Genomic DNA, 25,793 nt, shown 5'->3' with positions numbered 1-25,793 from the left:
ATAAAGAACGGTTGCAGGAATTGGGTACGTCTAGTTTAATTAAAAGAAGGATTCGGGGTGACATGATAGCATCTTCCAATATTTGAGGGGCTGCCCCAAAGAAGAGGGAGTCAAGCTATTCTCCAAAGAACCTGAGGGCAGGACAAGAAGCAACGGGTGGAAACTAATCCAGGAGAGAAGCAACTTAGAACTAAGGAGAAACTTCCTGACAGTGAGAACAATTAACTAGCTTGCCTCCAGATGTTTCGGATGCTCCAACACTGGAAGTTTTTAAGAAGCAATTGGAGATTGGAAGTTTTTAAGAAGCGATTGGAGATTGGAAGTTTTTAAGAAGCAACCGATGGAAACTAATCAAGGAGGGAACCAATCTAGAACTAAGGAGAAATTCCCTGACAATGAGAACAATTAACCAGTGGAACAACTTGCCACCAGAAGTTGTGAGTGTTCCATCACTGGAGGCTTTCAAGAAGAGATTGGACAGCCATTTATCTGAGATGGTATAGTGTTTCCTGCTCAAGCAGGAGGTTGGACTCGAAGACCTCCAAGCCTCCTTTCCAACTGTGTTATCCTGTTATACCCCAAGAGAATGTGAAACATCCCTATATTGTCGTTTCCCATTGGGAATTCAAATGCGGGAGACACCCTGTCCACCCTCTCACTCTCCCCTCCAAAGCGTTTGGCTGCTTCTGTTTGCTCGGTTTGATTTTACCACCGCCAACAGCTTGAGAACCGGAGGTCATTCATCTCAACATCTGGATCTCATGGACTTCTATCTCCCTTTGAGGTCCGCATTCTTGACCTGGTTTGTTCCTGGGGGAACCGGCTGTTTACCAGTCTCCCTCTCCAAGCCCTGGGACAGAAGTGCCTCAAGACAAGACGTCTCCTTCCGCCCGCCTCATCCTCTGGGTTTGAAGCTTTCTTGTCGTCCAGGTTCAAGAAGTTTTGCCATCCCTTCCCTGCCCTGGATGGGAGCGGGACTCTGCATCTGTTTCTTATTCCGAGATCTTGCCCTCTCTCTCTTCTTCGAGGGCTCTCCTTTGATATCTTCTTTTAAAGTTTGTTCCTTTTGTCAGTGGGTGGCTGTTACGAGGTGTTAACATGCAACGAGCAGATTCTGGATCTCTAGTGGCCAAAGGAGAGATTCCACCAAGCCTTTTGTTTCCAGTTGTTTATCTTAATGGTGTGGGCTCATCCTTGGGCATATTTCTCCTCCCTCCCTTCCTCCCTTCCTTCCTTCCTTCCTTCCTTCCTTCCTTCCTTCCTTCCTTCCTTCCTTCCTTCCTTCCTTCCTCTCTCTCTCCTTCCTTCCTTCTACTCTCTTCTTTTCCACCTCTCCTTCCTTCCCTTCCTTTCTTCCTTCCTCTCTCTCTCCTTCCCTCCTTCCTTCCTCCCTCCCTTCTTTCTTTCCCTTCCTTCCTTCCTTCTTTCTTTCCTTCCTTCTTCTCTTGAGGTGGATATAAACCTATTCAATAATATACTGTATTTCCAACAAGACTATGAAAAAAACTTGTAAGAACCTTCCTTCCTCCCTCCCTCCTTCCCTCTCTCTCTCTCTCCTTCCTTCCTTCCTTCCTTCCTTCTTTCCTTCCTTCCTTCCTTCCTTCCTTCTTCTCTAGAGGTTATAAACCTATTCAGTAATATACTGTATGAAAAAAACTAAAAACCTTCCTTCCTTCCTTCCTTCCTTCCTTCCTTCCTTCCTTCCTTCCTTCCTTCCTTCCTTCCTTCTTCTCTAGAGGTTATAAACCTATTCTGTAATATACTGTATGAAAAAAACTAAGAACCTTCCTTCCTTCCTTCCTTCCTTCCTTCCTTCCTTCCTTCCTTCCTTCCTTCTTCTCTAGAGGTTATAAATCTATTCAGTAATATACTGTATGAAAAAAAACTAAGAACCTTCCTTCCTTCCTTCCTTCCTTCCTTCCTTCCTTCCTTCCTTCCTTCCTTCCTTCCTTCCTTCCTTCTTCTCTAGAGGTTATAAACCTATTCAATAATATACTGTATGAAAAAAACTAAGAATCTTCCTTCCTTCCTTCCTTCCTTCCTTCCTTCCTTCCTTCCTTCCTTCCTTCCTTCCTTTTTTCTATTTCCCCTTTCTAGTCACCCATCTTGCTCATCGCTCTGACCACGGTTTCTTCTAGGTCTTCCCTCTTCTCTGAGGAGGACGCTTTCTGAGATCCTTCTGATGTCTGATTTATGGCTTTGCTCTCTTGGCTTAGCGAGGTTGCCCTCCCTTTACAAAGAGAGTTGATGTAAACAAGGACAGTATCGTGAAACCTAGTTAGTCTTTAGTGCCTCTGATAGCATCACATCAAGGGACAATGGAGGACTGTTTGATCAAGGCCTCTGGGAGCAGGGCAGGCAGGCTTTCTGGCAACCATCCACCGTGCCCTAAACTTTGAATAAACAGAACAGGTGAGCTATGGATAAGGTGTAACCACAGGTAGGTGCTACAAAACCTTATCAGAGGCTCAGCGTCAGCAAAAGTCACTTCAACATGTTCCTCTTTCCCATCACACACTAAAAAAATACTGCAGCAATGCATAAAAGGTAACGGTAAAGGTTCCCCTCACACATCTGTGCTAGTCGTTCCCGACTCTAGGGGGCGGTGCTCATCTCCGTTTCAAAGCCGAAGAGCCAGCGCTGTCCGAAGACGTCTCCGTGGTCGTGTGGCCGGCATGACTCAACGCCAAAGGTGCACGGAACGCTGTTCCTTTCCCACCAAAGGTGGTCCCTATTTTTTCTACTTGCATTTTTTTTACGTGCTTTCGAACTGCTAGGTTGGCAGAAGCTGGGACAAGTCACGGGAGCTCACCCCGTTACGCGGCACTAGGGATTCGAACCGCTGAACTGCCGACCTTTCGATCGACAAGCTCAGCATCTTAGCCACTGAGCCACTGCGTCCCTACCGGGCCATTAAGTGTTGCTTGGTTTCTTTTCTCCCATTCCTTCCTTCTCATTCTCTTCACTTTTTTTTTTTCCTCCCTCTCTCTTCTCGTGACTTGCAAAGGAAATGTTGAAACGGCTGGACAGGATAATAAGCCTGTCTTAAGGAGGAGATTTTGGCATGGCGGGAGGCTGGAGAGCCACACAAAAGGGCTTGGCTGCCGACATTGGGAGTATCATACTTCAAAACCATTTCCATCCGTGCGAAAAAACAAGAGTGTTGCTCTTTTCTGGCCTTGGTTTTCCCTCCGTCTCTTTTCTTCCCCTTCTGTTTTTTTTTTAATCAATGTTTTTGCACTTCCCTTTATTAGAAACCACAAAAGCCACAAAAGTTTGCCCATCCCGTCTATCATTCGGTAGTGGCGGCCAGCCCCCGAAGGAGATTTTTAAACCAGCCGTTGTAACTCAAAGTACACTCAGTCTGATTCTAGGCACGAAGTTGGAGCAGAACGTGACCCGTTCTCTGAAAATCACCACGGCCTTTTACGAGGAGTGTCAAATTCCTCCAGTCGGATAAAGGAGAATAGCTCAGGGTTGAAATGAGGTGCTCTCTGAGCTTGGCTGTTTTCTTGCAGACGTTTCCTGACCCAGCTATGTAACATCATCAGCGCTAGAAAGAAGTGGAGTTTGATGGGGGAAGGAGGAGGAGAGGGAGGAGGAGGTGGCAGAGGAATGAGGGGTCCCTGGTGCTCTCTGAGCTTGGCTGTTTTCTTGCAAACGTTTCCTGACCCAACTAGGTAACATCATCAGTGCAACCTAGCTCATGCCTACCTACATCTAGCACTGATGATATTACCTAGTTGGGTCAGGAAACGTCTGCAAGAAAACAACTAAGCTCAGAGAGCACCAAGGATCTCCAGAATATTTGTATGTGTGCGTGTGAGAGAGAGAGAGAGTTGATGGATGGATGCAGAGGTGGCATTCAGCCGGTTCGGACCGATTCGCCCGAACCGGTAGCGGAAATCGTGGGCCCGCCCACCAGCCCCGGCTCTATGCCATCCTATTTAGGCACATTTTTGAGGCTGGGTGCCTGCTTGGAAGGCGCGCGTGCAAGCAAAGCACATGCGCGGAAGGCTGGGTGCATATGCGGAAGGCAGGCGCGCATACGAACCAGTAGTAACATAATCTGAAACCCACCACTGGCTGGCTGGCTGGATTAGTTTATTCCAGCTTGATATGTATCCTTTAATTTCTTAGGAGATAGAAATAAATTATTCTGTTTCTCCCTATTTTTAGGCCCAGTATTAAAAGCGGAGAGGCCTTTTGACATCGTGGCTTCCCCTGGTTGGTCCACATTTTACCTATGCTTTTCCATTTCATTCAGCCATATATTTATTATATCTTTCAACTTCTACAGGGAAATCCTACCCTGTTTCCCCCAAAATAAGACATCCCCTGATAATAAGCCCAATCGGGCTTTTGAGCGCATGGCAATAAGGCCAAGCGCTTATTTCAGGGCTCAAAAAAATATAAGACAGGGTCTTATTTTCCGGGAAACACGGTAGGTCTGTACAGGCAGTTGTGCCCAGAACTCAAGGCAAGAGAGAGAGTCTGATTTCATTTTTATTTCAATCCCCTACCCTCCTTGTACAGAAAGGAAAGAAAACCAGATAATTTCATATTTTCTTTCTTTCTTTCTTTCTTTCTTTCTTTCTTTCTTTCTTTCTTTCTTTCTTTCTTTCTTTCTTCCTTCCTTCCTTCCTTCCTTCCTTCCTTCCTTCCTTTCTTCTTCTTCTTCTTCTTCTTCTTCTTCTTCTTCTTCTTCTTCTTCTTCTTCTCCTTCTCCTTCTCCTTCTCCTTCTCCGTCTTCGTCTTCGTCTTCTTCTTCTTCTTTTCTTGGAACAAATTTGCAACCCGTTGTATACTAGGTAAAGGTAAAGGTTCCCCTTGCACATATGTGCTAGTCGTTCCCGACTCTAGGGGGAACGTTTCATCTCCGTTTCAATCCCTACCCTCCTTGTACAGAAAGGAAAGAAAGCCAGATAATCTCATTTTCTTTCTTTCTTTCTTTCTTTCTTTCTTTCTTTCTTTCTTTCTTTCTTTCTTTCTTTCTTTCTTTCTTCCTTCCTTCCTTCCTTCCTTCCTTCCTTCCTTCCTTCCTTCTTTCTTTCTTTCTTTCTTTCTTTCTTTCTCTCTTTTTTAAAAAAATAGTAATAAAAATGTATTATATGGACAGACAGCTGTTTAGGCCCCCTTTCTCCCTCTCCCCTCCGGTTTATCTAAAAATCTTCCCCTTTTGCAAATATAAAATATCTCACCCAGCCCTGCGAGGATGATTGAGGGGGGTGGGGGCCCTGAATCCTGCTTCTGTGCAGGAAGGGAGGCAGGTGGCTTATCTCTCTCTGTACGGTGAAGAATGGAGTTAATTTGAAGAGAAAAGGCGCACAGGAGGAGTGGGCAGGAGCCGATAGGGCGGCTGCACCCCGGAGCCCTCCCCGGCCACCTGCAAAAGTCGCCTCTGCCGGGGAGCGTGGCACTTGGAAACAAGCCCTGATTGTTAATTCATACCCCTATCAGCTCTCGCAATCTTTCGCTTGATTTGTTTAAAGGCAGAGCTCACAAAGTATTGTCTGTTTGTGGGGGGGGGGAGAGTGCAGGGAGGGGGACACACAGAAATAGTTTGCTCCATCCAGGGTTGGATTCGTGGAAGGGAGACCTGCTTTCAAATCTCGGGGTGTGTTTTTTTTTTTTCTGCAGCTGGTCCTTCTGGAGAGCAATCATTCCCAACTCGTTGTCCCAGTTGGCAAGAAGAGATGTCATCCAGAAGATAGAACCGGAGGGGGCCAGAAGGAACCTCGGAGGCAGGGGTGAAATTCAGCAGGGTTCTGACAGGTTCTGGCGAACCAGTAGCAGAAATTTTGAGTAGTTCGGAGAACCGGGTAGCGGAAATTTTGAGTAGTTCGGAGAACTGATAGTGGAAATTTTGAGTAGTTCGGGGAACCGGCAAATACCACCTCTGGCTGGCACCAGAGTGGGATGGGAATGGGGATTTTGCAGTATCCTTCCCCTGGAGTGGGGTGGCAATGGAGATTTTGCAATATCCTTCCCCCAGGAGTGGGGGGGGGATGGGGATTTTGCAATATTCTTCTATGGATTAATTGTTCCCAATTTCTGCTTCCTTGTAGGTTTGGATCTCTCTTTAAGGATCTTGCTTCTTCTTGTCCTGCCCTCAGATGCTTCCAAGTGTAGGAAGTTAACACCCACCCTTCTCCTCAGGGGTGGGCTTCAAAAATTTTAGGAAGAGGTTCTCTCCCCGGTTGCTGGGTGGGCGTGGCCTAGTTAGTCTTCTGCACAACAGTTTGCCCTCCCCAGGCTCTGGAGGCTTTTCCCAAGCCTCCGGGAGGACAAAAGCGGCCTCCCCGGGCTCCAGAGGCCCTCCAGAAGTTCGCATCACACTGGCTCAAGGTTGACTCGGCCTTCCATCCTTCCAAGATCGGTAAAATGAGGACCTTCTACCATGAAATAGTATAGGATCTCCTGCTAGATCCGGGGGTGGGGTTGGACTAGAGGACCTCCAAGGACCCTTCTTCCCACTCTGATTACCTTCTCGGTTACTGGCGTCGTACCTGCGTTTTCCTGACTGTTTCTTGAAACGCTCCATCCCCAAAGGAGGAGGCTGTTTTTGGTTTGATTTTTCAACCGTTTCTCCAGCCAACGAGCCCTCAACAAGTTACAAAGCCGGGGGAAGTTTGCACGCGGTGATAGATGAGCCTTTGATTAAAAACAACCCGTTGGGATCTTTATGAATAGTTTTCATCTCGAAGGTCAGGCAAGCAAAGTTATTCTTTTCCCCCTCCACTCCTTTGCAGCCAGGGGTTTCTTTCTTTCTTTCTTTCTTTCTTTCTTTCTTTCTTTCTTTCTTTCTTTCTTTCTTTCTTTCTTTCCTCCTCCTCCTCCTCCTTCTTCTTCTTTTTCTTCTTCTTCTTCTTTTCTCGGAACAAATTTGCAACCCATTGTATATTAGGTAAAGGTAAAGGTTCCCCTTGCACATATGTGCTAGTTGTTCCCAACTCTAGGGGGCGGTGCTCATCTCCGTTTCAAAGCCGAAGAGCCAGTGCTGTCCGAAGACGCCTCCCTGGTCCTGTGGCCGGCATGACTCAATGCCAAAGGTGCACAGAACGCTGTTCCTTTCCCACCAAAGGTGGTCCCTGTTTTTCTACTTGCATTTTTTTTTTACGTGCGTTCAAACTGCTAGGTTGGCAGAAGCTGGGACAAGTCACGGGAGCTCACTCCGTTACGTGGCACCAGGGATTCGAACCGCTGAACGATCGACAAGCTCAGCGTCTTAGCCACTGAGCCACCGCTTCCCTTGTATATTAGGCCCTCTCTATAATGCCCGAGAAAATCAGAACTGGCCATCAGCAACAGACAAGGGTGAAATTCCCCGGCTGCTGCTTTGGCTCTTCCATCTTCTCCGAGTCAATATTCCACCCGTCTTGCCAACCCCTTGTCAGCTACTGACAAGGAGATTTCCAGGCTGCGGTGTGACAAGTTAATTAAAAAAGCCAACAAAAGAAAGAAAGGAAAGGAAAGGAAAGGAAGAGAGAGAGAGAGAGAGAGAGAGAGAGAGAGAGAGAGAGAGAGAGAGAGAGAGAGAGAGAGGCACAGATCAGAGGAGACTAAACTTACAAGGTGGCTTAGTCATTGGCGGGGTAGAAAGAGGCGCTGTGCCCAGGATGAAGACTTTTTAAGAATCGGGAATTTCATTTTTATTACCTCGTCTCTTTTATTTTCAGTGAAAAAGTTGACAGTTTAGGAATAAGAGTGGGTTGCATTGATGGTTTGTGTGGATTTTTTTTTTTTTTTTTGCCACTCGTACTTAAAGGCTTTGGTCCGTTTTTCTGCTAGGGGGAAACATGGGGGGGAGGTGAAGGGAAAAATAGATATTTCTCAACCGGGCAGAACTAGATTTAATCGGAGTCCCTCCCGCTGACTTCCCAGCAGTTTTAAAACCGTACTGACAAAAAGTCAAAAATAAACACTAGAAAGTGAGTTTTGAAATAATTCTGGACCCCCCATTAAACTGAAGATGGAAATCAACAACGCAGTAATAATCCATTGCTCTTATTATATATCTCTATCATCTGTCTTTCTATAGCTAGCTCTCTATTTCTCTCTCTATGCCTCTCTATCTATCTCTCTATCACTATCTCCACATCTATTATCTCTCTATCATCTCTCTCTCTCTCTCTCTCTCTACCATCTCTCTTTATCTCTCTGTCTCTCTATCTCTCTGCCTATCTCTCTATCTATCTATGATCTCTCTATCTCTCTATTTATCTTTCTGCCTCTTTATTTATTTATTTATAGATAGATATAGGTAGATAGATATATCATCTATCTCCATATCTATTATGTCTCTCTCATCTCATTTCTATTTATCTATCTCTCTGCCTCTTTATCTATCTATCTATCTATCTATCTATCTATCTATCTATCTATCTATCATCTATCTCTATCTCCATAGCTATTATCTCTCTTTCATCTCTCTTTCATTTCTATTTATCTATCTCTCTACCTCTCTACCACTCTACTATATCTCTCTCTCTATCTCCATATTTATTCTCTATCATCTCTCTCTCTCTGTCTATCTATCTATCTATCTATCTATCTATCTATCTATCTATCTATCTATCTATCTATCTATATCTCCATATCTATTCTCTCTCTCATCTCTCTCTCATTTCTATTTATCTGTCTCTCTGCCTCTTTATCTCTCTCTCTCACACACACACACACACACACACACAAATCTATCTCTATCTCCATATCTATTATCTCTCTCTCACCTCTCTCTCATTTCTATTCATCTATCTCTCTGCCTCTCTACCACTCTACCTATCTCTCTCTCTCTCTACCTCCATATCTATCTATTATCTATCATCTCTCTCTCGCATCTCTCTCATTTCTATTCATCTATCTCTCTGCCTCTCTACCACTCTACCTATCTCTCTCTCTCTCTACCTCCATATCTATCTATTATCTATCATCTCTCTCTCGCATCTCTCTCTCTCTCTCTCTCTCTCATCTGTCTGTCTGTCTGTCTGTCTGTCTATCTATCTATCTATCTATCTATCTATCTATCTATCTATCTATCTACCGTATTTATATCTATCTACATTACTTAATTTGCACAAAATAAAACAGTATAACTCCAGGGGAGTTGCATCTCGCCAGCATCCCGTTCGTGGTAACCAAATTCTCCGGTATTGTATTCTTGCCTTTCCCTGATGATCCCACAGGGTAATGGGGAAAATCAAAAACAGCCAGTCACCAGAATGACACAGTGGAGATTAATGTCAACTTTTATCTGTCACTTTGACGAGCTCTCCCGTGCAGGCATGAAATTTTAAAGGTGCCGTGTCAAAACAAAATGAAAAAGCAGTCATGTTCCCAATCTAGCATTCTCAGAGGGATGGGAGGGAAGGAGAGGGATACGGAGAAATCAATTTAACGATCAAGAGCTGGGATAGTTGACTTTCTCCTGCTGCCTCCTTCCATCGCTGACTTCTGGTTTTCTTTTTCTTTTTCTTTCCTCCCGAGGCACAGCTTGGAAATCCTTGCAAGTTTCAATTTTTTGATGCTAAATCTAAAAGCCCTTGCCCTAAACATCCCTCAAGATCATGGTAGAATAAGCAAATAAGAGCCTTGGTAGTACAGTGGTCTAAGGCACCCCGTTATTAAGCTGGTTATTAAGACCAGCTGCCTGCAATTACTGCAGGTTCAAATCTCGCCAAGGCTCAAGGTTGACTTAGCCTTCCATCCTTTCCAAGGTAGGTAAATTGAGGACCGAGTTGTGGGGGCAATAAGCTGACTTTGTATAAATATACAAAAAGGATTAAGGCTATTGCTGAGCACATTGTAAGCCGCCCTGAGTCTCTGGAGAAGGGCGGCATATAAATCAAATTAAAAAAAAAATGATATTTCCTCAAGCTACGATTATTACTATCCCTTTATCTGATTTCCTAACTCCGTCTTCCCTTTGCTGAAGAGACTCCAGATGAGTTGGAATTCCTAGACAGTAATTTTGTTCCTTTTTCGTTGGCATGCAAAACACCTAACAGAATGACAGAGTTGGGAGGGACCTTGGAGGTCTTCTAGTCCAACCCCCTGCTCGAGCAGGAGACCCTATCCCATTTCAGACAAATAGCTGTCCAATCTCGTCTTAAAAACTTCCAGTAATGAAGCAGCACCAACAACATCTGGAGGCAAGTTGTTCCTCCAGATTGTTTAATTGTTCTATTTAATCTAATCTAATCTAATCTAATCTAATCTAATCTAATCTAATCTAATCTAATCTAATCTAATCTAACCCAACTCAACCCAACCCAACCCAACCCAACCCAACCCAACCCAACCCAACCCAACCCAACCCAACCCAATTGAATCTAGATTACCATAATTAATAACTGATAATTAGTAATTAATTACCATAATCTAGAGCAGTGATGGCTAACCTTTTCCGGACCGAGTGCCCAAAGCGAGCGCATGCATCTGAACCCCCAAAATGCAATGCACACACAGCCCCCATGCATGTGCCCCACCCCTGCGCATGTACACTCAGCCCCTGCATGCCCCACGCCCCCACGCATGTGCACACATGCCCTCCCATGCAAGCATGCATATGCACACATGCCACACACCCCTGTGCATGCACACACGGGCCCCCCGCGTGTACCATGCCCCCCACGCATGGGTGGCAGAGACCTGACGACCAGGTAGCTGGTGGAAGGTGCGTCCGCATGCACAGCGGAGCTGAACTGTGGGGACGGCTCAGAGAAGGCGCTGTGTGCCATCTGTGGCACGCGTGCCATAAGTTCGCCATCACGGATCTAGAGGCTATCAGGCTAGTAAAGAACCTCTAGTTGTATTCTGATTTCCCACAATGCCCCAGCATAGCATTGCCCTGAGGCATTGTGGGACGGAACCCTTCTCGTCGAAAGCAACCTCCAGCTATAGGTGATTCCCAGGAAGGCAACTATTATCCCACCTTCTTGGAGGAGCCCACGTTTTGAGAAACGGCTGCACCCCGTGAATAGAGAGCAGGGAAGAAGAGAGGGCAACGTTTTTAAAAAAAAACAGAAAATGCTTGGCTGTATCTTTGGACGGCAAATTGCTGCAGGGCATTAAATATTAAAGAAACAAAAGGCACTCTTTGTTTTTTTGTAATTAAAACTCCTATTTCATATTTCACAGGTCACGACGGAGAGGTTGCAGGGTCATTTACGAAGTTTCTGGAGATACCCTTGTTTGGAGATAAAGTCTGTGGAAGAAGGAAGGAAGGAAGGAAGGAAGGAAGGAAGGAAGGAAGGAAGGAAGGAAGGAAGGAAGGAAGGAAGGAAGGAAAAAAAAGAGGGAGGAAGGAAGGATTGGGAGGGAGGGAGGATGGATGGATGAGAGGGAGGGAGGAAGGGAGGAAGGAAGGAAAGGAAGGAAGGAAGGACGGAAGGGAGGGAGGGAGGATTGGGAGGGAGGGTGGATGGATGGATGGGAGGGAGGGAGGGAGGAAGGAAAGGAAGGAAGGAAGGACAGAAGGAAGGAAGGAAGGATTGGGAGGGAGGGAGGGAGGGAGGAAGAAAGGAAGGAAGCAAGGAAGGAAGGAAGGAAGGAAGGAAGGAAAAAAGGGAGGGAGGAAGGAAGGATTGGGAGAGAGGGAGGATGGATGGATGGATGGGAGGGAGGGAGGGAGGGAGGGAGGAAGGAAGACAGGAGATGAGAGAAGGCAGGGTGATATGGAAAATATTCTGAGAAAGAAGGAAGGAAGGAAGGAAGGAAGGAAGGAAGGAAGGAAGGAAAAAAGGGAGGGAGGAAGGAAGGATTGGGAGAGAGGGAGGATGGATGGATGGATGGGAGGGAGGGAGGAAGGAAGGAAGACAGGAGATGAGAGAAGGCAGGGTGATATGGAAAATATTCTGAGAAAGAAGGAAGGAAGGAAGGAAGGAAGGAAGGAAGGAAGGAAGGAAGGAAGGAAGGAAGGAAGGAAGGAAGGAAGGAAGGAAGGAAGGGTTTTGTTTATGGTCGTTGTTGTTTTGACACACTCTTCACTTCTTCTCTCTTCTCTGCTTTAAATTGCAAGTTCCTTATTGCGGTATGTATATAAATGTGGGCAAGAGCTCAGGGAAAAAAAAAATTCCCTTGCGAAAGACCAATTGTAAGCTGTCTTTTTCAAGATCATTGTTACTTTGGATGGTCGCTAAATGAAATTATAAGTCAGGGACTACCTGTAGGACTTGCTACCTCCAAAGAACTTATTCCATCGTCGAATCGCACTTGCAATTGACACTCCGAAATCTTCTTTTTGAGCCTTCCCATAGCAACCTTGGTTGGCTGATCACTTATCACCCAATCCCCAATTTCCTAAAATTGCAAACTTTGCATCTTTGTGCGAACGGCCCTTAATGCTGTGGTAGATACTGATATGATATTCAACAAGCCTGAGATTCTGCAGGACATTAACAATAGGAGCACACAATTACAATGTTCCTTGCTTTATCTAATTATTATTTATTTGTTAAATAAGATCCCTGCTTCTAATGCACTGAAGGCTGGAGAAGAGGGCTAAAATTCCGAGAATATCGCTGCATTAAAATGTTGGAAGATGAACTTTGAGCTGCCTGGGGTTTTAGCGCCATCTACTGTCGGTTGCTAACAAGGACAGTTTTTTTTTCTTCTTTCTCTCTCTTCCTTTTCCAGAAAACATCCACAGTTTTTCTTCAGCATGACCAGCATGGATGCTATTAAGGACTTCTTACCTGGCTTAGAAAACAGCCCAAAATGTTTCTTAATTCTGCCTTGGTGCATTACGCATTCCAAGGAAGGAAGGAAGGAAGGAAGGAAGGAAGGAAGGAAGGAAGGAAGGAAGGAAGGAAGGAGAAAAGAGGGAGGGAGGGAGGAACGAAGGATTCAGAGGAAGGGAGAGAGGAAGGAAGGAAGGAAAAAGAAGGGTGGAAGGGAGGAAGGAAGGAAAGAAAGAAAAAAGAATTGGGAGGGAGGATGGATGGATGGATGGGAGGGAGGGAGGGAGGGATGAAGGAAAAGAAGAAAGGAAGGAAGGAAAAAGAGGGAGGGAGGGAGGAACAAAGGATTCGGAGGGAGGGAGGAAGGGAGGGAGGAAGGAAAAAGAAGGGAGGAAGGGAGGAAAGAAGAAAGAATTCGGAGGGAGGATGGATGGATCGGAGGGAGGGATGAAGGAAAGGAAGGAAAGAAAGAAAAAGAAGGGAGGGAGGGTGAAAGGAAGGAAGGGGAAGGAAGGAAGGGAAAACGAGGGAGGGAGGAAGGAAGGATTGGGAGGGAGGATGGTTGGACGGGAGGGAGGGAGGAAAGAAAGGAAGAAAAGAAGGGAGGGAGGAAGGGAGGAAAGAAGAAAGAATTGGGAGGGTGGATTGATGGATGGATGGAAGGGAGGGAGGGACGGAGGAAGGAAAAAAAGGAAGGAAGGAGAAGGGAGGAAGGGAGGAAAAAGGAGGGAGGGAGGAAGAAATGGGAGGGAGGAAGGAAGGAAGGAAAGAAGGAAGAGGAAGGAAGGAAGGGGAAGGAAGGAAAGAAAAAAGTAGGGAGAAAGAAAGAAAGGAAGGAAGGAAGGAAGGAAGGAAGGAAGGAAGGAAGGAAGGAAGGAAGGAAAAACCCTTTGCATGCCGGGTCATGACTGAACCAGGCCAGGGACCCCCCCCCCCCCCAACAACTTGCCTGGCGATGGGAAATGCTATAGCTACCACCACGGCCTTCTTCTTCTTCTTCTCAGGAAGAGAGAGGCCACCACCACGAGACTCAGCTTCACAGCATGTGAGCCCAGGAGCAAATTCCCCCAAACCCGTCCAAGATGTCAGAGGGGACAATTCGCAAGCTGAGAATGAGATCAAAGCCTTTACTTTGAACTCTCCAAAACAACCACAAGAGGTGGGGGGGGGGCGGGGGAGAGAAAAGCGCCGGTGGCATTTTTGGAAGCCTCTCCCCGTGCCAGGATCACCAAGTGCCTCTTTGATGGTCTAAATCCAAACTGGATTTCCAACCCGGCACAGAAGACAGGCAGGTTCTAGGCAACAGCCCCACCCGCATCTCTTCTTCTTCCTCCCGAAGAAGCCGGGAAGTCTTTATGTAAGACGGGGGGGGATTCCCAAAACGAAGGCATCTCGCAGGCTTCCCTGATTAGAGTGTTAAAATCAGGGCAACCCCAAGGTGGCAGCAGAGACACGGAAAGGGATGTGTCTCCAATGCATCTGATGACTAGCTGGATTTTCCCCTCCACCCTAGGCTAAATATTTTACCAACGGAAGAGAATATTTGCAGCTCTGGACGAAGTCCTCGGTGCTCTCTCGAGCCTGGCTGTTTTCTTGCAGACGTTTTATGAACCCGCTAGATAACATCATCAGGGTTAAAAAGGAGTGGGGCTGGAGGAGGAGGGAGAGGAGGAGGAGGAGGACTGTGGGATTCTTGATGCTCTTGAACTTAGTTATTTCCTTGCAACATCTCATTACCCAACTAGGTAACATCATCAGTGCTAGGAGAGAGTGGGGTTTGTGCAGTGAGGAAGGAGAAAAGGGGGAGGGGAGGAGCAGGAGGAGAAAGGGGGGAGGAGCAGGAGGGGGCAACGGTGCTCTACACCCTCGGTTGTTTCCTTGCAGACATCTCATTACCCAACTAGGTAACATCATCAGTGCTAGGAGAGAGTGGGGTTTGTGCAGTGAGGAAGGAGAAAAGGGGGAAGGGAGGAGCAGGAAAAAGGGGGAAAGAGCAGGAGCAGGATGGGGAGCAACTGTGAGATCCTTGATGCTCTACACCCTCGGTTGTTTCCTTGCAGACATCTCATTTCCCAACTAGCTATCATCATCAGTGCTAGAAGAGAGTGGGGTTTGTGCAGTGAGGAAGGAGAAAAGGGGGAAGGGAGGAGCAGGAAAAAGGGGGAAAGAGCAGGAGCAGGATGGGGAGCAACTGTGGGATCCTTGGCGTTCTACAACCTCGGGTGTTTCCTTGCAGACATCTCATTACCCAACTAGCTAACGTCATCCAAGCTGGGAGGGAGTAGGGTTATGTTTTGTTAATCGTAATAATATTACTAATCATATGTGAACGGCCAACCCATTCGCATTATCGTAGTTAATATATATAACAAAAGAGCCGTTGTTTGCACGAGTTATCCTTATCGATATTTATCCTATGAAAAATAAACACGGGCGCATTCTTGCTTATTAAATTGTATTTATTTATTTATTATATTTATTGGATCGTGTAAAAAAAGAAGAAGGTGCATCTGCCCAACGGGTATTAATATCAGTATTTTTCACGGGATTTTGTTCAGCAAAAACATAAATGGGAAGAGTTTGCCGACCATCCTCAAAATCTGGCGGCCCAAATCGGATTGGCGGCCAAAAAATATTATAAATTAAAGTGGGGGGGGGAAATGTGGGCCTGGGGTCTCTGCGCCCCCAGGCCCACATTTCCCTCCTTTGAACCCCAACATCTCAAGAGCCCCCCCCCCCCAAAGGGGAGAAGCCTTTCAACAGCTTCAGCCCAGCCAGGAAGAATTCAGAATTCCTCCATTATTTGGAATCTGGGCCTTTTATTCCGAAACCGAAACCGAAACCAAAATTCCCATCCTGCCCTTCTCCGCCCCCCCCAGAAATGGCGCCACCCAAGAGACGCCCGCGGGCGCCGGGTTGGACTTGGCCGCTCTTCCCTCCCCACCCATGTTGCTCCGCCCCCGATGGCTGTGGATAATGGTCGCGGGCGGGCGGCCTACGGGGATTGGGGGGGAGGGGGGGGCGTGAGTGTGAAGATCTTCCCTCGGAGGCTCCGCTCTGTCCTTCCCGCCCTTACTCTATCGTCCTCCCTCCCTACTCTATATACCGGAAGCGGAGGCGCGGGGACCGGAAGCAGAGCCTGGGGACTTCCGGGTCTCGGCTTCCGGAGTTGCAGCAGGAGGAGGAGGAGGAGGAGGCTGGCGGAGGGGGCGAAGGACGCGCGGCGGGGTCGCCTGGGGAGGCCGCCCGCCATGTGAGGCTGTTTCTCCGGGGCAGGTGAAGGGGCGGCTCTCGTTGGGGGAAGGGAGAGGGCGGGGAGGTCCCTCCGGGCATGGGGAGGGAGGGAGGGGCGCCTTTATCTCCGAGAGAGCCTCCATAGGCAAGAGCAGTCTACCGTCCCCGGCGCTGTGGCGAGCCTTCCTTCTCGTGGTGGGGTTTTGATGTGACGCGTCTGCCTGGCAAGAGAAGGACGGAGGAGGAGAGGCATTGGAGGGAAGCAGGCTGCCCTGACAGCTGCCCTGGCTGGTTATTTATTATTATTATTATTATTATTATTATTATTATTATTATTATTATTATTATTATTATTATTATTATTATTATTATTATTATTCTCTTATTCGTTAAACATGAAACTCCGTCAACTGAACGTTTAAAAATGCATCACAAATATTATTGACTGGCGCTGATGCTGTCAGCGTCCTAGGTATCAATCAAGTATCTTCTTAAAATTATTATTATTAGTAGTAGTAGTAGTATTATAAACTTTTATTAATTAAACATGAAACTCAGTAAACTGAACGTTTAAAAATGTATCACAAATACTATTGACTGGTGGTGATGGTTGATACAGGATGCTTTCAGTGTCCTATCAACAAAGTATCAACTTATTATTATTATTATTATTATTATTATTATTTTATTATTATTATTATTTTATTATTATTATCATCATCATCATTATTATAAACTTTTATTAATTAAACATGAAACTCAGTGAACTGAACGTTTAAAAATGTATCACAAATACTATTGACTGGCGCTGATGGTTGTTACAGGTTGTTTTCAGCGTCCTAAGTATCAACAAAGTATCAACCTATTATTATTATTATTATTATTATTATTATTATTATTATTATTATTATTATTATACACTTTATTCATTAAACATGAAACTCAGTTAACTGAACATAAAAATGCATCACAAATACCACTGACTGGTGCTAATGGTTGAAATGAGGAGTCCTTGGGGCTCTCTGAGCTGGGCTGTTTCCTTGCAAACCTTTCGTTACCCAACATCGGTAACGGTGAAGTAGGAGTTTTTTGCAGACGTTTCGTCACCAAACTAGGTAACCTCATCAGCGCCAGAAGGGAGTGGGGTGTGTGGAGAAACTTTTCGTTACCCAACCTCGGTAATGCTTTCCCTGGGTGCCTTCACAATTTGCAAAGCTGCCCTTTTCCTCTTAAAACCGGCGCTCTCTTCTCTTGCAGTTCACTGATGAAATGGAGCTGGGGGCGACTTCTTTCCGCGTCGAATTCCCCGATTTCTGCAACACCGTCCTGCAGAAGCTCAACCAGCAGCGCCAGCAAGGCCAGCTCTGCGATGTGTCTATTGTGGTCCAGGGTCATCTTTTCCGAGCCCACAAAGCCGTCCTGGCTGCCAGCTCCCCTTATTTTTGCGATCAGGTGCTCCTGAAGAACAGTCGACGGATTGTCCTTCCCGACGTCATGAATCCCAGGGTCTTCGAGAATATCCTCCTGTCGACCTACACTGGCCGACTCGTCATGCCCGCTCCGGAAATCGTTAGCTACTTGACGGCGGCCAGTTTCCTTCAGATGTGGCACGTGGTGGACAAGTGCACGGAGGTGTTGGAAGGAAACCCTTCGGTCCTTTGTCAAAAGCTGAACCGAACCAGCGACCACCAGTCTCCGAGCAGTAGTAACTACAACGGCCTGGCGGAAAGCTTTGAGCTGGGGGCAGCGGGCCAGTCGGATTTCCACAAAGCGCAGGAACTGAGGGATGGGGAAAACGAAGAGGAGAGCTCCAAGGATGAGCTGTTGTCCCAACTGACCGAACACGAGTATCTCCCTAGCAATTCCTCTACAGAACATGACCGGTTGAGCACTGGAATGACCAGCCAGGATGGAGAAGAAGGCATCGGTGACAGTACTGATTATCAATACGCCCGGCCTCTTTACAGTAAGCCCAGCATTATGTCTCACAAACGGTGGATCCACGTCAAAACAGAAAGGTTTGTTCAAGACTGCGAAGGGGTGGAAATGCACGGCTCCTACGACGAGCACCATGTCTCCGAGTCGGTGAACGCCGTTCAGCCGGATCACCCCGTTCAGACCAGCATTGTGGAAGATCTCCGGGTCAACGATGGGAAGGTGGAAGTGGAATTTGGGAACCCGGCTAACGAAGGCAACTACGACGAGCAAGTTGACTTCTACGGCTCCTCCATGGAAGAGTTTTCTGGGGAAAGGAACGATAGGCCTCTAAGCCTCCAGAGACCGGAGGCTTCGGGTTACGGAGAAAGCTTAGATCTTCCCTCGGGGATCAAGGAAGAAAACGCCCTCGCTGGCTTTTCTACCGCCGACAAACTTTACCCCTGCCAGTGTGGCAAGAGCTTTACCCACAAAAGCCAGAGGGACCGTCACATGGGTATGCACCTCGGACTCCGGCCATACGGCTGCGGCGTGTGCGGTAAGAAATTCAAAATGAAGCACCACCTGGTGGGCCATATGAAAATCCACACCGGCATTAAACCGTACGAGTGCAACATTTGCGGGAAAAGGTTCATGTGGAGAGACAGTTTCCACCGGCACGTCACCTCCTGCACCAAATCATACCAAGCCTGCAAAATGGAACAGAATGCTGCTAAGATGAACTAGAAGCGGACGGGAGGGGAGGGGGGAAGAGAACGAAAGGGAATCGAATGGCTTAATCGGACCAGCGATTGTGTCGCATGGCCTCGATCTGATCAAGCGGAACGGTCGTGGCGTCCTGCGGCCTCGTGCCTGAGGCCTTTGCTGCTTTTGAGGTGGTGGGTTCCAAATAAACTCTGGGGCCAGGACCCTCTCTTAAGGCGTCCCTGCCCTGAGACTGCAAAGAGGCCAGCAAGTTGGCATAACGGTACTTTTTAACCTACTTATAATTTACCGCTATTTTATTCGTGCTTCGGGAACATTTGGGTTCTCTCCGGAAGGAATGCCGAGAGTGCTTCTTGCTTTGAATTCATCTCAAGAGAATTTTGCTCGATGTTTTAAGGTTCGGCGGGAACGTATGTGAGATGAGGCTCCCGGCGGGGTGGTGGTTTCCTTTGGTGGCGCTCCCCGGTTAGCGGCCTTTGAATTTAAGCTAGTAAAGTAAGAGGCGTAAGCGCTTGCTGGCTGAGAACCAAAGGGTCAGTGAGCTAATTTAATTTTTTAATTAAATTAATTTTTCCTCCTTTTCTCCAAAAGTATATTGCTAGATAATTTTCAAGTGCGAGACTATTATTATTATAATCAAATTATTATTATTATCCTCCAATTTATTTGCCACCCATCTCGCTGTTCGAGGCGACTCTGAGCAAGAGGGAGAAGTTCTGCCCAATTTCTGAGCTTCGAGGTCTGTCCAGCTTCTGAGTTGCATTGATTGGCAGCCCTTGTTTGTCTTGGCAAGCAGCACCTGTTAATTTTGTGTTTTTTTTATGTGATACACGGCGATGGACACTTTAAAACCTCACTTTCTCGTCTTTCCCTTGTGCCTCTAATGCAATAGTCAATAAAGCCAGCCTCTTTTTTTTTGACTGGGCATTTATGTCTGTTCCCCAACGAGGAGGAAAGTGCCCCCCTCCTTTAGCGCAAGTCATTTTTCGAGTCTATATTTTAATTAGTCTGCTCCAAAACCAGAAAGCAAATCATCTTTGGAGGTTTGCGGTCTGTTTGTAGTAGCCTCCATATTAACTCAAGATTCATTTGTAACCAGGTTATAGAACCTGTTTTAAACTACAGTTCCTTCCAGTGGTTGAGAAATAAATAGCATCCTTAAAGCTATGCCCATATTCGGGGAATTCTTCTGAGTTTCTAAACCTGATACTTCTCCTACACAATGGATGCATTTATTTTTTTTTAGCTGCAGATTAATTTCGTAAATCCGAAGTGACTCTAGATAATTCGTAAAGAATTGAGGTTCTTTCTTATCCTCGGCCGTTGTTCCAGAGGGAGGGAGGTTAGAATGGTTAACACATTTGTGTTACATCTCATCTGTTTCTTTCCTTGGCTAGAATTACTATCCTGTATTCTTAATCCAAGTTTCCACCTGTAAACCTTGGAAGCAAAGGTCAACCTGCGCTCCTTGTTTAGGTTGGGAGTTTCTCAACCGCTTTTAAGATGGGTGGACTTCAACTCCCAGAATTCCCGTGTTGGTTGGGGGATGCTGGGAGTTGGAAGTCCGCTCGTCTTAGAATGCAGAATAACAGAGTTAAAAGGGGTTCCAAGGTTCGGAAATAACAGCCTAGGTAGATTCACAAAAACAAACAAAAAGCAAGCATTTTTGAGATGGGCTGTCCTCTTTTCTTCGATTGCTGAAATGATCTTTTCAGCTGATGTCTGGCACGTGATGGTACAGTGGGACAGGTAGGCCCATTTTTCGCCCTCCCCAGGCTCCAGAGGCTTTTTTAGAGCCTAGGGAGGGTGAAAACGGCCTTCCCCACCCCCTGGAGGCTGGAAACGGACAGTTTCCTGAGTTCCGATGGGACCGGATGCTTTCTAGGAGCCTGGGGAGGGCGAAAAGGGCCTTCCCCACCCCCTGGAGACCCTCCAGAGGCAGGAAACAGCCAGTTTCCCAACTTCCGGTGGGACTGGAAGGCCCAAAAATCAGCTTGCTGGCACGCGCTGGAACTGAGCTAGGGAAACGCTCGTGTGCCCACAGATATGGCTCTGCTTGCCACCTGTGGCAGGCATGCCATAGGTGTATAAAGGTAGCACTGTAACCTGAGCTGCTCTCTTAATTAAATATGCCCCTCCTCCCCGTCTTAAATATGTTAAAACCCGTCAAGCGTTGAGGTTCCTTTGTCTCTTCCTTCTCTCTCCCCCACGGATAATCTTTCAATGTCTCCGCTAAGGCACTTCTTCAGCTGACCACAGGCACTTACGAATGGTCAACATCGAGCGTCCACCCCGAACTCGGCCATAACCTTTCGTTAGAAGTGGCTGCCACTGACTTGAACCCTTATCAAACACGTTAACTCAGCAGGGATCTTTTTTGCCAACACTGTAACTTGCTAATGTACAGAAGCACTTTGTATTTAAAGCAAAACAAACAAAAAAAAAAGTATAATATTTTTAAAACGTGTATATATATACAAGAACGTGTGTATATAGATATATATATATAGATATATATATATATTCATATTCCCTCTGGTTTAATTTTTAATTCATGTCGTTCGGTCTGATTTTTTCTTATTTCTTGTTTGAAATTTTATAAGGATGAGAAGTTTTTTGTTTACATAATGGTGGGTACTGGGTGGGTGGGTCGTGTGGAGGAAAAGTAAGATCCTAAGGATCTGGGTTTTTTTTAGTTTTGTTTCCAAAATCAAACCGAAGCAAAAAATATTAATAATAATAATAATGTCACTGCCTTAGAATGTTCTGGAGGCCTTTTCTCTGGGAAAGTTACCGTATTTTTCAGAGTATAAGACGCACCTTTCCCTCCCCAAAAAAACGGGGTGAAAATTTAGGTGCGTCTTATACACCGAATGTAGCCCCGCCCGCCCACTGGCCCTCACCCTTTGGCCTCTGCCTCCCAGCAGTTTTCCTCCTTGCAAGCAAACAGCAAGAAGAAACAGCTCCTTTCAGCTTCAGCACAGCCTAATTAGCACAAGTTGATTGGATCGGCCTCCTGACTCTCAGCTGTTTTGCTCTCAGCTGTTTTGCCAGGGCCTCTGCTGCTTGCTGTAAGGAGGTAAATTGCTGGGAGGCAGATTTCTTTTTTTTTTTTCTTGTGCTAATCAAGCTATGCTGAAAACGAAAACGAAAGTAAAGCGGGCCGTTTCCTGCAAAGAGGCAAAATTGCTGGGAGGCAGGTGCATCTTATAGTCCGGTGTGTCTTATACTCCGAAAAATACAGTAGTTCTGCACAATTGGAAGGCAATCAAGACAGGTCAAAATGCCAGAGGTTTAATCCATGGGGATGTGATTTAATGTAGGAAGGAATTGTGTACTAGCCTAACGTTTCTCTTGGCAAGAGATTGACAGTGGGAACCAGACACAGTTCCTGGAAGAAAGCAGGATTCTGGAGGTGTAGGGACCACGCTCATGTTGTGCCAAAGATGTTTTTCAAAAGGCAACTGGACTTCCTTCGTTTTCTTTTTCTTTTTTCTTTCCCTTTCGCTTTGATCCTAACACTTTTGGCCTAACACTTTTTAAAATGTTTTTAATTGTCTGTTATTGTTTTTAATCATGGGGCCAAATTTATATATATATATATATATATATATGTTTTTCTTCTAGCCAGGTTTTCCCTACGTAGCCAAGGTTTTTTTGTAGCTCCAGCTCAGTAGAATCACATCTACTCGGTTCTGGGCTTTTTTCCTTTCTAACACCTAGCAAGCTCTAACTGCTAGGTGGGAGACCTAAATAGATCCATTTCTAGCTTGTTAGCTGTCATCAGTAGGCCACACCCATATCTTATGTATCCTCCCTGTAAAGGTACAGTATCAATTTTCTTACTTCTTCGTAGGGTTTATGTGTGTTTTTCTTCTAGCCAGGTTTTCCCTACGTAGCCAAGGTTTTTTTGTATATATATATCTTTTTAATTGTATTTTAATGTTTGTAGTTTATGTTTTTACTTGACTGTTCACCGCCCTGAGTCCTCAGGGAGAAGGGCGGTATACAAATTTAAAAATAAAATAAATTAAAATAAATCCTAGAAGCTTCTGGGATGAGAACTGAAGAAGCTTCTTGGATGAGAAGCGGAAGGTTTTCAGTGGGGAAAAAAAATCCAAGAAACAGTTGCCTTTTGAAAAAAAAAAAAAAAAAAACCACCTTTGGGATACGCTTGTGCACTTTTAACATGTTGCTAACATGCCGAGTAGCTTCAGATAGGAACAGAGGCACAGTTCTTTATTCTTTTCAGCGTGGAATAAAACTAAATATTTGTCGTCTGCCGGCTCCAGGCAGAATTAATGTGCAATTCATAGCCCTCTCCTCCTCCTTTAGGAGAGGATCCAGATGGCAGTTGCAATTAAAGAAAAGTAGATAAAACGCCCGGAGTATAGAAATAGGTTATTTCCACTTTAGGCTAGGATTCTCTGCGTGGTAAGGGAATAAGCAGTACGTATGCCCTCTCTTGTGCTGTGCTAAATTCCATCTGTACATCTCCGTGAGTGACTCTTGTCTTGCAACCAATCCAGAGGACATATGTCACCTTCAACAGCCTATGCAGAGGCCAGCGTGGCTTCGTGTGATAAGAGTACATTTGGTACTATTCAAATAGTACATTTGAACCCATCTTGCTAACACAACTAAACACTTTCCTTTTGACGAGGAAGGAAACGCTCCACAAATTCTCACCTGCAGTTCGTTTTTGCAATCGTCATTTTCTTTCGGATATCTGCTGCTAAACGGGGGTATCTTTTCCCTTCCATTCTGGTGCAATTTGGATAGTAAGCAATTTGGATTGCTTTCCTGCTTATCTGCAAAGGCAAAACTGCTGGGTTTGGGAAATCTATTCTTATTTCTAATCCTTAAAGGATTTTAAAGGTATTAACCACAGACACCCACTCATCCATCCCTAACGCGGCATGTTTCACGAATCTGAGACTGTAAATAGGATCTTGTAAAAAATTCACCATTTGGCCTCTTTGTTTGTTTTTAAAAGGGCATCTGTGTTAAATGTGTTTTTGGGCAGATGATATTTCTAAACCCGAGAGTCTATTTTTTTAAAGAAAGTTACTTGTTTTATTTAGGATAGTGGAATACTAAAAAAAAAAAAGCATTCGGAAAGAATTTGTGCTTTTTTATATATATAATTCAGCTATGGATGAGTAGAATTGAAGAGTTTAGCTGCTAAGCCCCAAGGGGGAAGAAGGAGAGTTGGAGGATTTAAAATGTATATTAACATTTTTGATGTGTTACATTGACATGATTCTCCTTTGCTTGAAGCCTGCATCCTAAATTGGTTATTGCTGCTTTTCCCCCCTCCTCTATATCTCCCCTTCTGGTTTTCCTCCATATTTCTAGAATAAATGTGATTGGAAGGTTGTTTTTTTTTTTTTTTTTTTGGCAAACAAGTAAACCTCCTCCATTTCACTACAAACATTTGCCCGTTAAGCATTGTCACTTATAATATTTAGAACTGATCTGTGAAACTGCTATGTACTATATCGCAAAGGTGGGAGGTAATAATTCTGCTGTCCTTTTATCATGTACAGCGTGGTTTATGTGAGATTCCTGTTTCTTTGTTTTCTTCTTATAGAAGAGTCTGTTGCTCTTTTTGTATGACATGTTTTAATAAATGTTATCGGCATTTTGCTACGCGTGTTTGTTTGCCCACCAAAGAAATGAGTTTCACCTAATCTTTTTTACGGTTGCGGATTTCTGAATAAATAGGAACCCGATTTGGGTTGAAAGAATTCACAAATCCGGCTAAGAATAGCATACATCTCTACATTGGACAGGGTGCGCTCTCTCTCTCTCTCTCTCTCTCTCTCTCTCTCTCTCTCTCTCTCTCTCTCTCTCTCTCTCTCTCTCTCTCTCTTTTACTTTCATATAATTTAGATGTGCTTGGTAAGTAAGTAACGACATCAACAATATCACTTTTTAACATTTTGTTTCATTATGTCTAGTTTAATGAAAAGGAGGACTAGTAGAGACATGGTAGCATTTTCCATATATATATATATATATTGGAAAAAGTTTTTTATTTAAAACAACAAAACATGAAACCACCATCATTCAAATACAATCACAGACAGTGTGTCGATCGGTTAAAATTGTTTTGCGCGCAATCCCATATCCAAAATTACCAATTATTTAATTTCTCTTATTTAACAGTTTTATATATCCCTTTATATTATTGTACTCATTTAACCATTATTTTACAAAGGCTTAACTCCCATAAGAAAACACTTTATATATTTTATCATTACATTAATTTCATATTTCATCTCCATATTTTATCATCTAGCCATTGATAAAACAAATCCCAAATCAAATAACATTGTTTATCTTCCTGTTCTCTAATTTCAGATGTCAATTTACTCATTTCAGCACATTCCATAATTTTCTTAATAACTTCATCATCAGTAGGTATCTTCTCGCCTTTCGAATTTTTAGCAAAAACAATTCTAGACATTCTCCCAATATTTGAGGGGCTGCCACAAAGAAGAGGGGGTCAAACTATTTTCCAAAGCACCTGAAGGCAGGATGAGAAATAATGGTTGGAAACCAAGCAAGGAGACAACCAACCTAGGGGAAATTTCCTAACAGTGAGAACAATTAATCAGTGGAACTCCTTGCCACCAGAAGTTGTGGATGTTCCATCATTGGAGGCTTTTAAGAGGAGACTGGACAGCCATTTGTCTGGAATGGAATAAGGCAGTGATGGTGAACCTTTTTGGCACTGAGTGCCAAAAAACGAAGCATGCGTGGGCGTGATGGTGGCACCAAGTGCCGAAAAGGGAGCACTTTGCGTGCGCTCATCTGGGCCGAGACTAGGAATAGGAGTTTCCCGGGGGCATGCAGTTTTTTTCAGATTACTGCCGGCAAGTCTTCAGGTTATTGCCGCACATGCCAATCAGCTGGTGAGTGCCCGCCGGAAAATGTACTTCCGGTTTCCGTTATGCACTGGCTGGCAAGTCTTCAGGTTACTGCCATGCGTGCACATGCACCGATCAGCTGGCTAGCGCACATGCTCACACTGGAAAATGGAAGACCAGCACTTCCGATTTCCGGCATTGCCCATCCACAAAGGGCAGTTGACTGTCACGCGTGCATGCATGCATGCCAGAAACCCGCTTGTGCAAAAAGGGTGCTTCGGTCACTTCTGAAAGTCGGTGGGATCGCCTGAAACGAAGAAGCCGAAGGCCACTTGTGTTCAGTTCAAGTCAACTTCACCCCCTG

The 25,793-nt window shown here is 45.3% G+C and overlaps 1 protein-coding gene across 1 annotated transcript; it reads left to right on the top strand.

The window, feature by feature from the left end:
- The first annotated feature begins 15,926 nt into the window (after window positions 1–15,926).
- On the top strand, window positions 15,927–19,528 carry ZBTB43 (zinc finger and BTB domain containing 43). Its single transcript, XM_070955701.1, has 2 exons — window positions 15,927–15,956; window positions 17,172–19,528. The coding sequence occupies exon 2, from the start codon at window positions 17,184–17,186 to the stop codon at window positions 18,573–18,575; it is 1,392 nt and encodes a 463-aa protein (XP_070811802.1). The 5' UTR covers window positions 15,927–15,956; window positions 17,172–17,183; the 3' UTR covers window positions 18,576–19,528.
- Window positions 19,529–25,793: the final 6,265 nt, after the last annotated feature.

This window comes from Pituophis catenifer, unplaced genomic scaffold (assembly GCF_029215685.1).
Source record: "Pituophis catenifer annectens isolate HBS135680 unplaced genomic scaffold, rPitCat1.0.hap2 SCAF_17, whole genome shotgun sequence".
NCBI classification, from domain to species: Eukaryota; Metazoa; Chordata; class Lepidosauria; order Squamata; family Colubridae; genus Pituophis; species Pituophis catenifer.
This window is presented reverse-complemented; position numbering and strand designations above follow the sequence as displayed.

Bases quoted from the DNA above. Each gene is read 5' to 3' on its own strand.
- ZBTB43 (XM_070955701.1), top strand. From the start codon at position 17,184: ATGGAGCTGGGGGCGACTTCTTTCCGCGTCGAATTCCCCGATTTCTGC.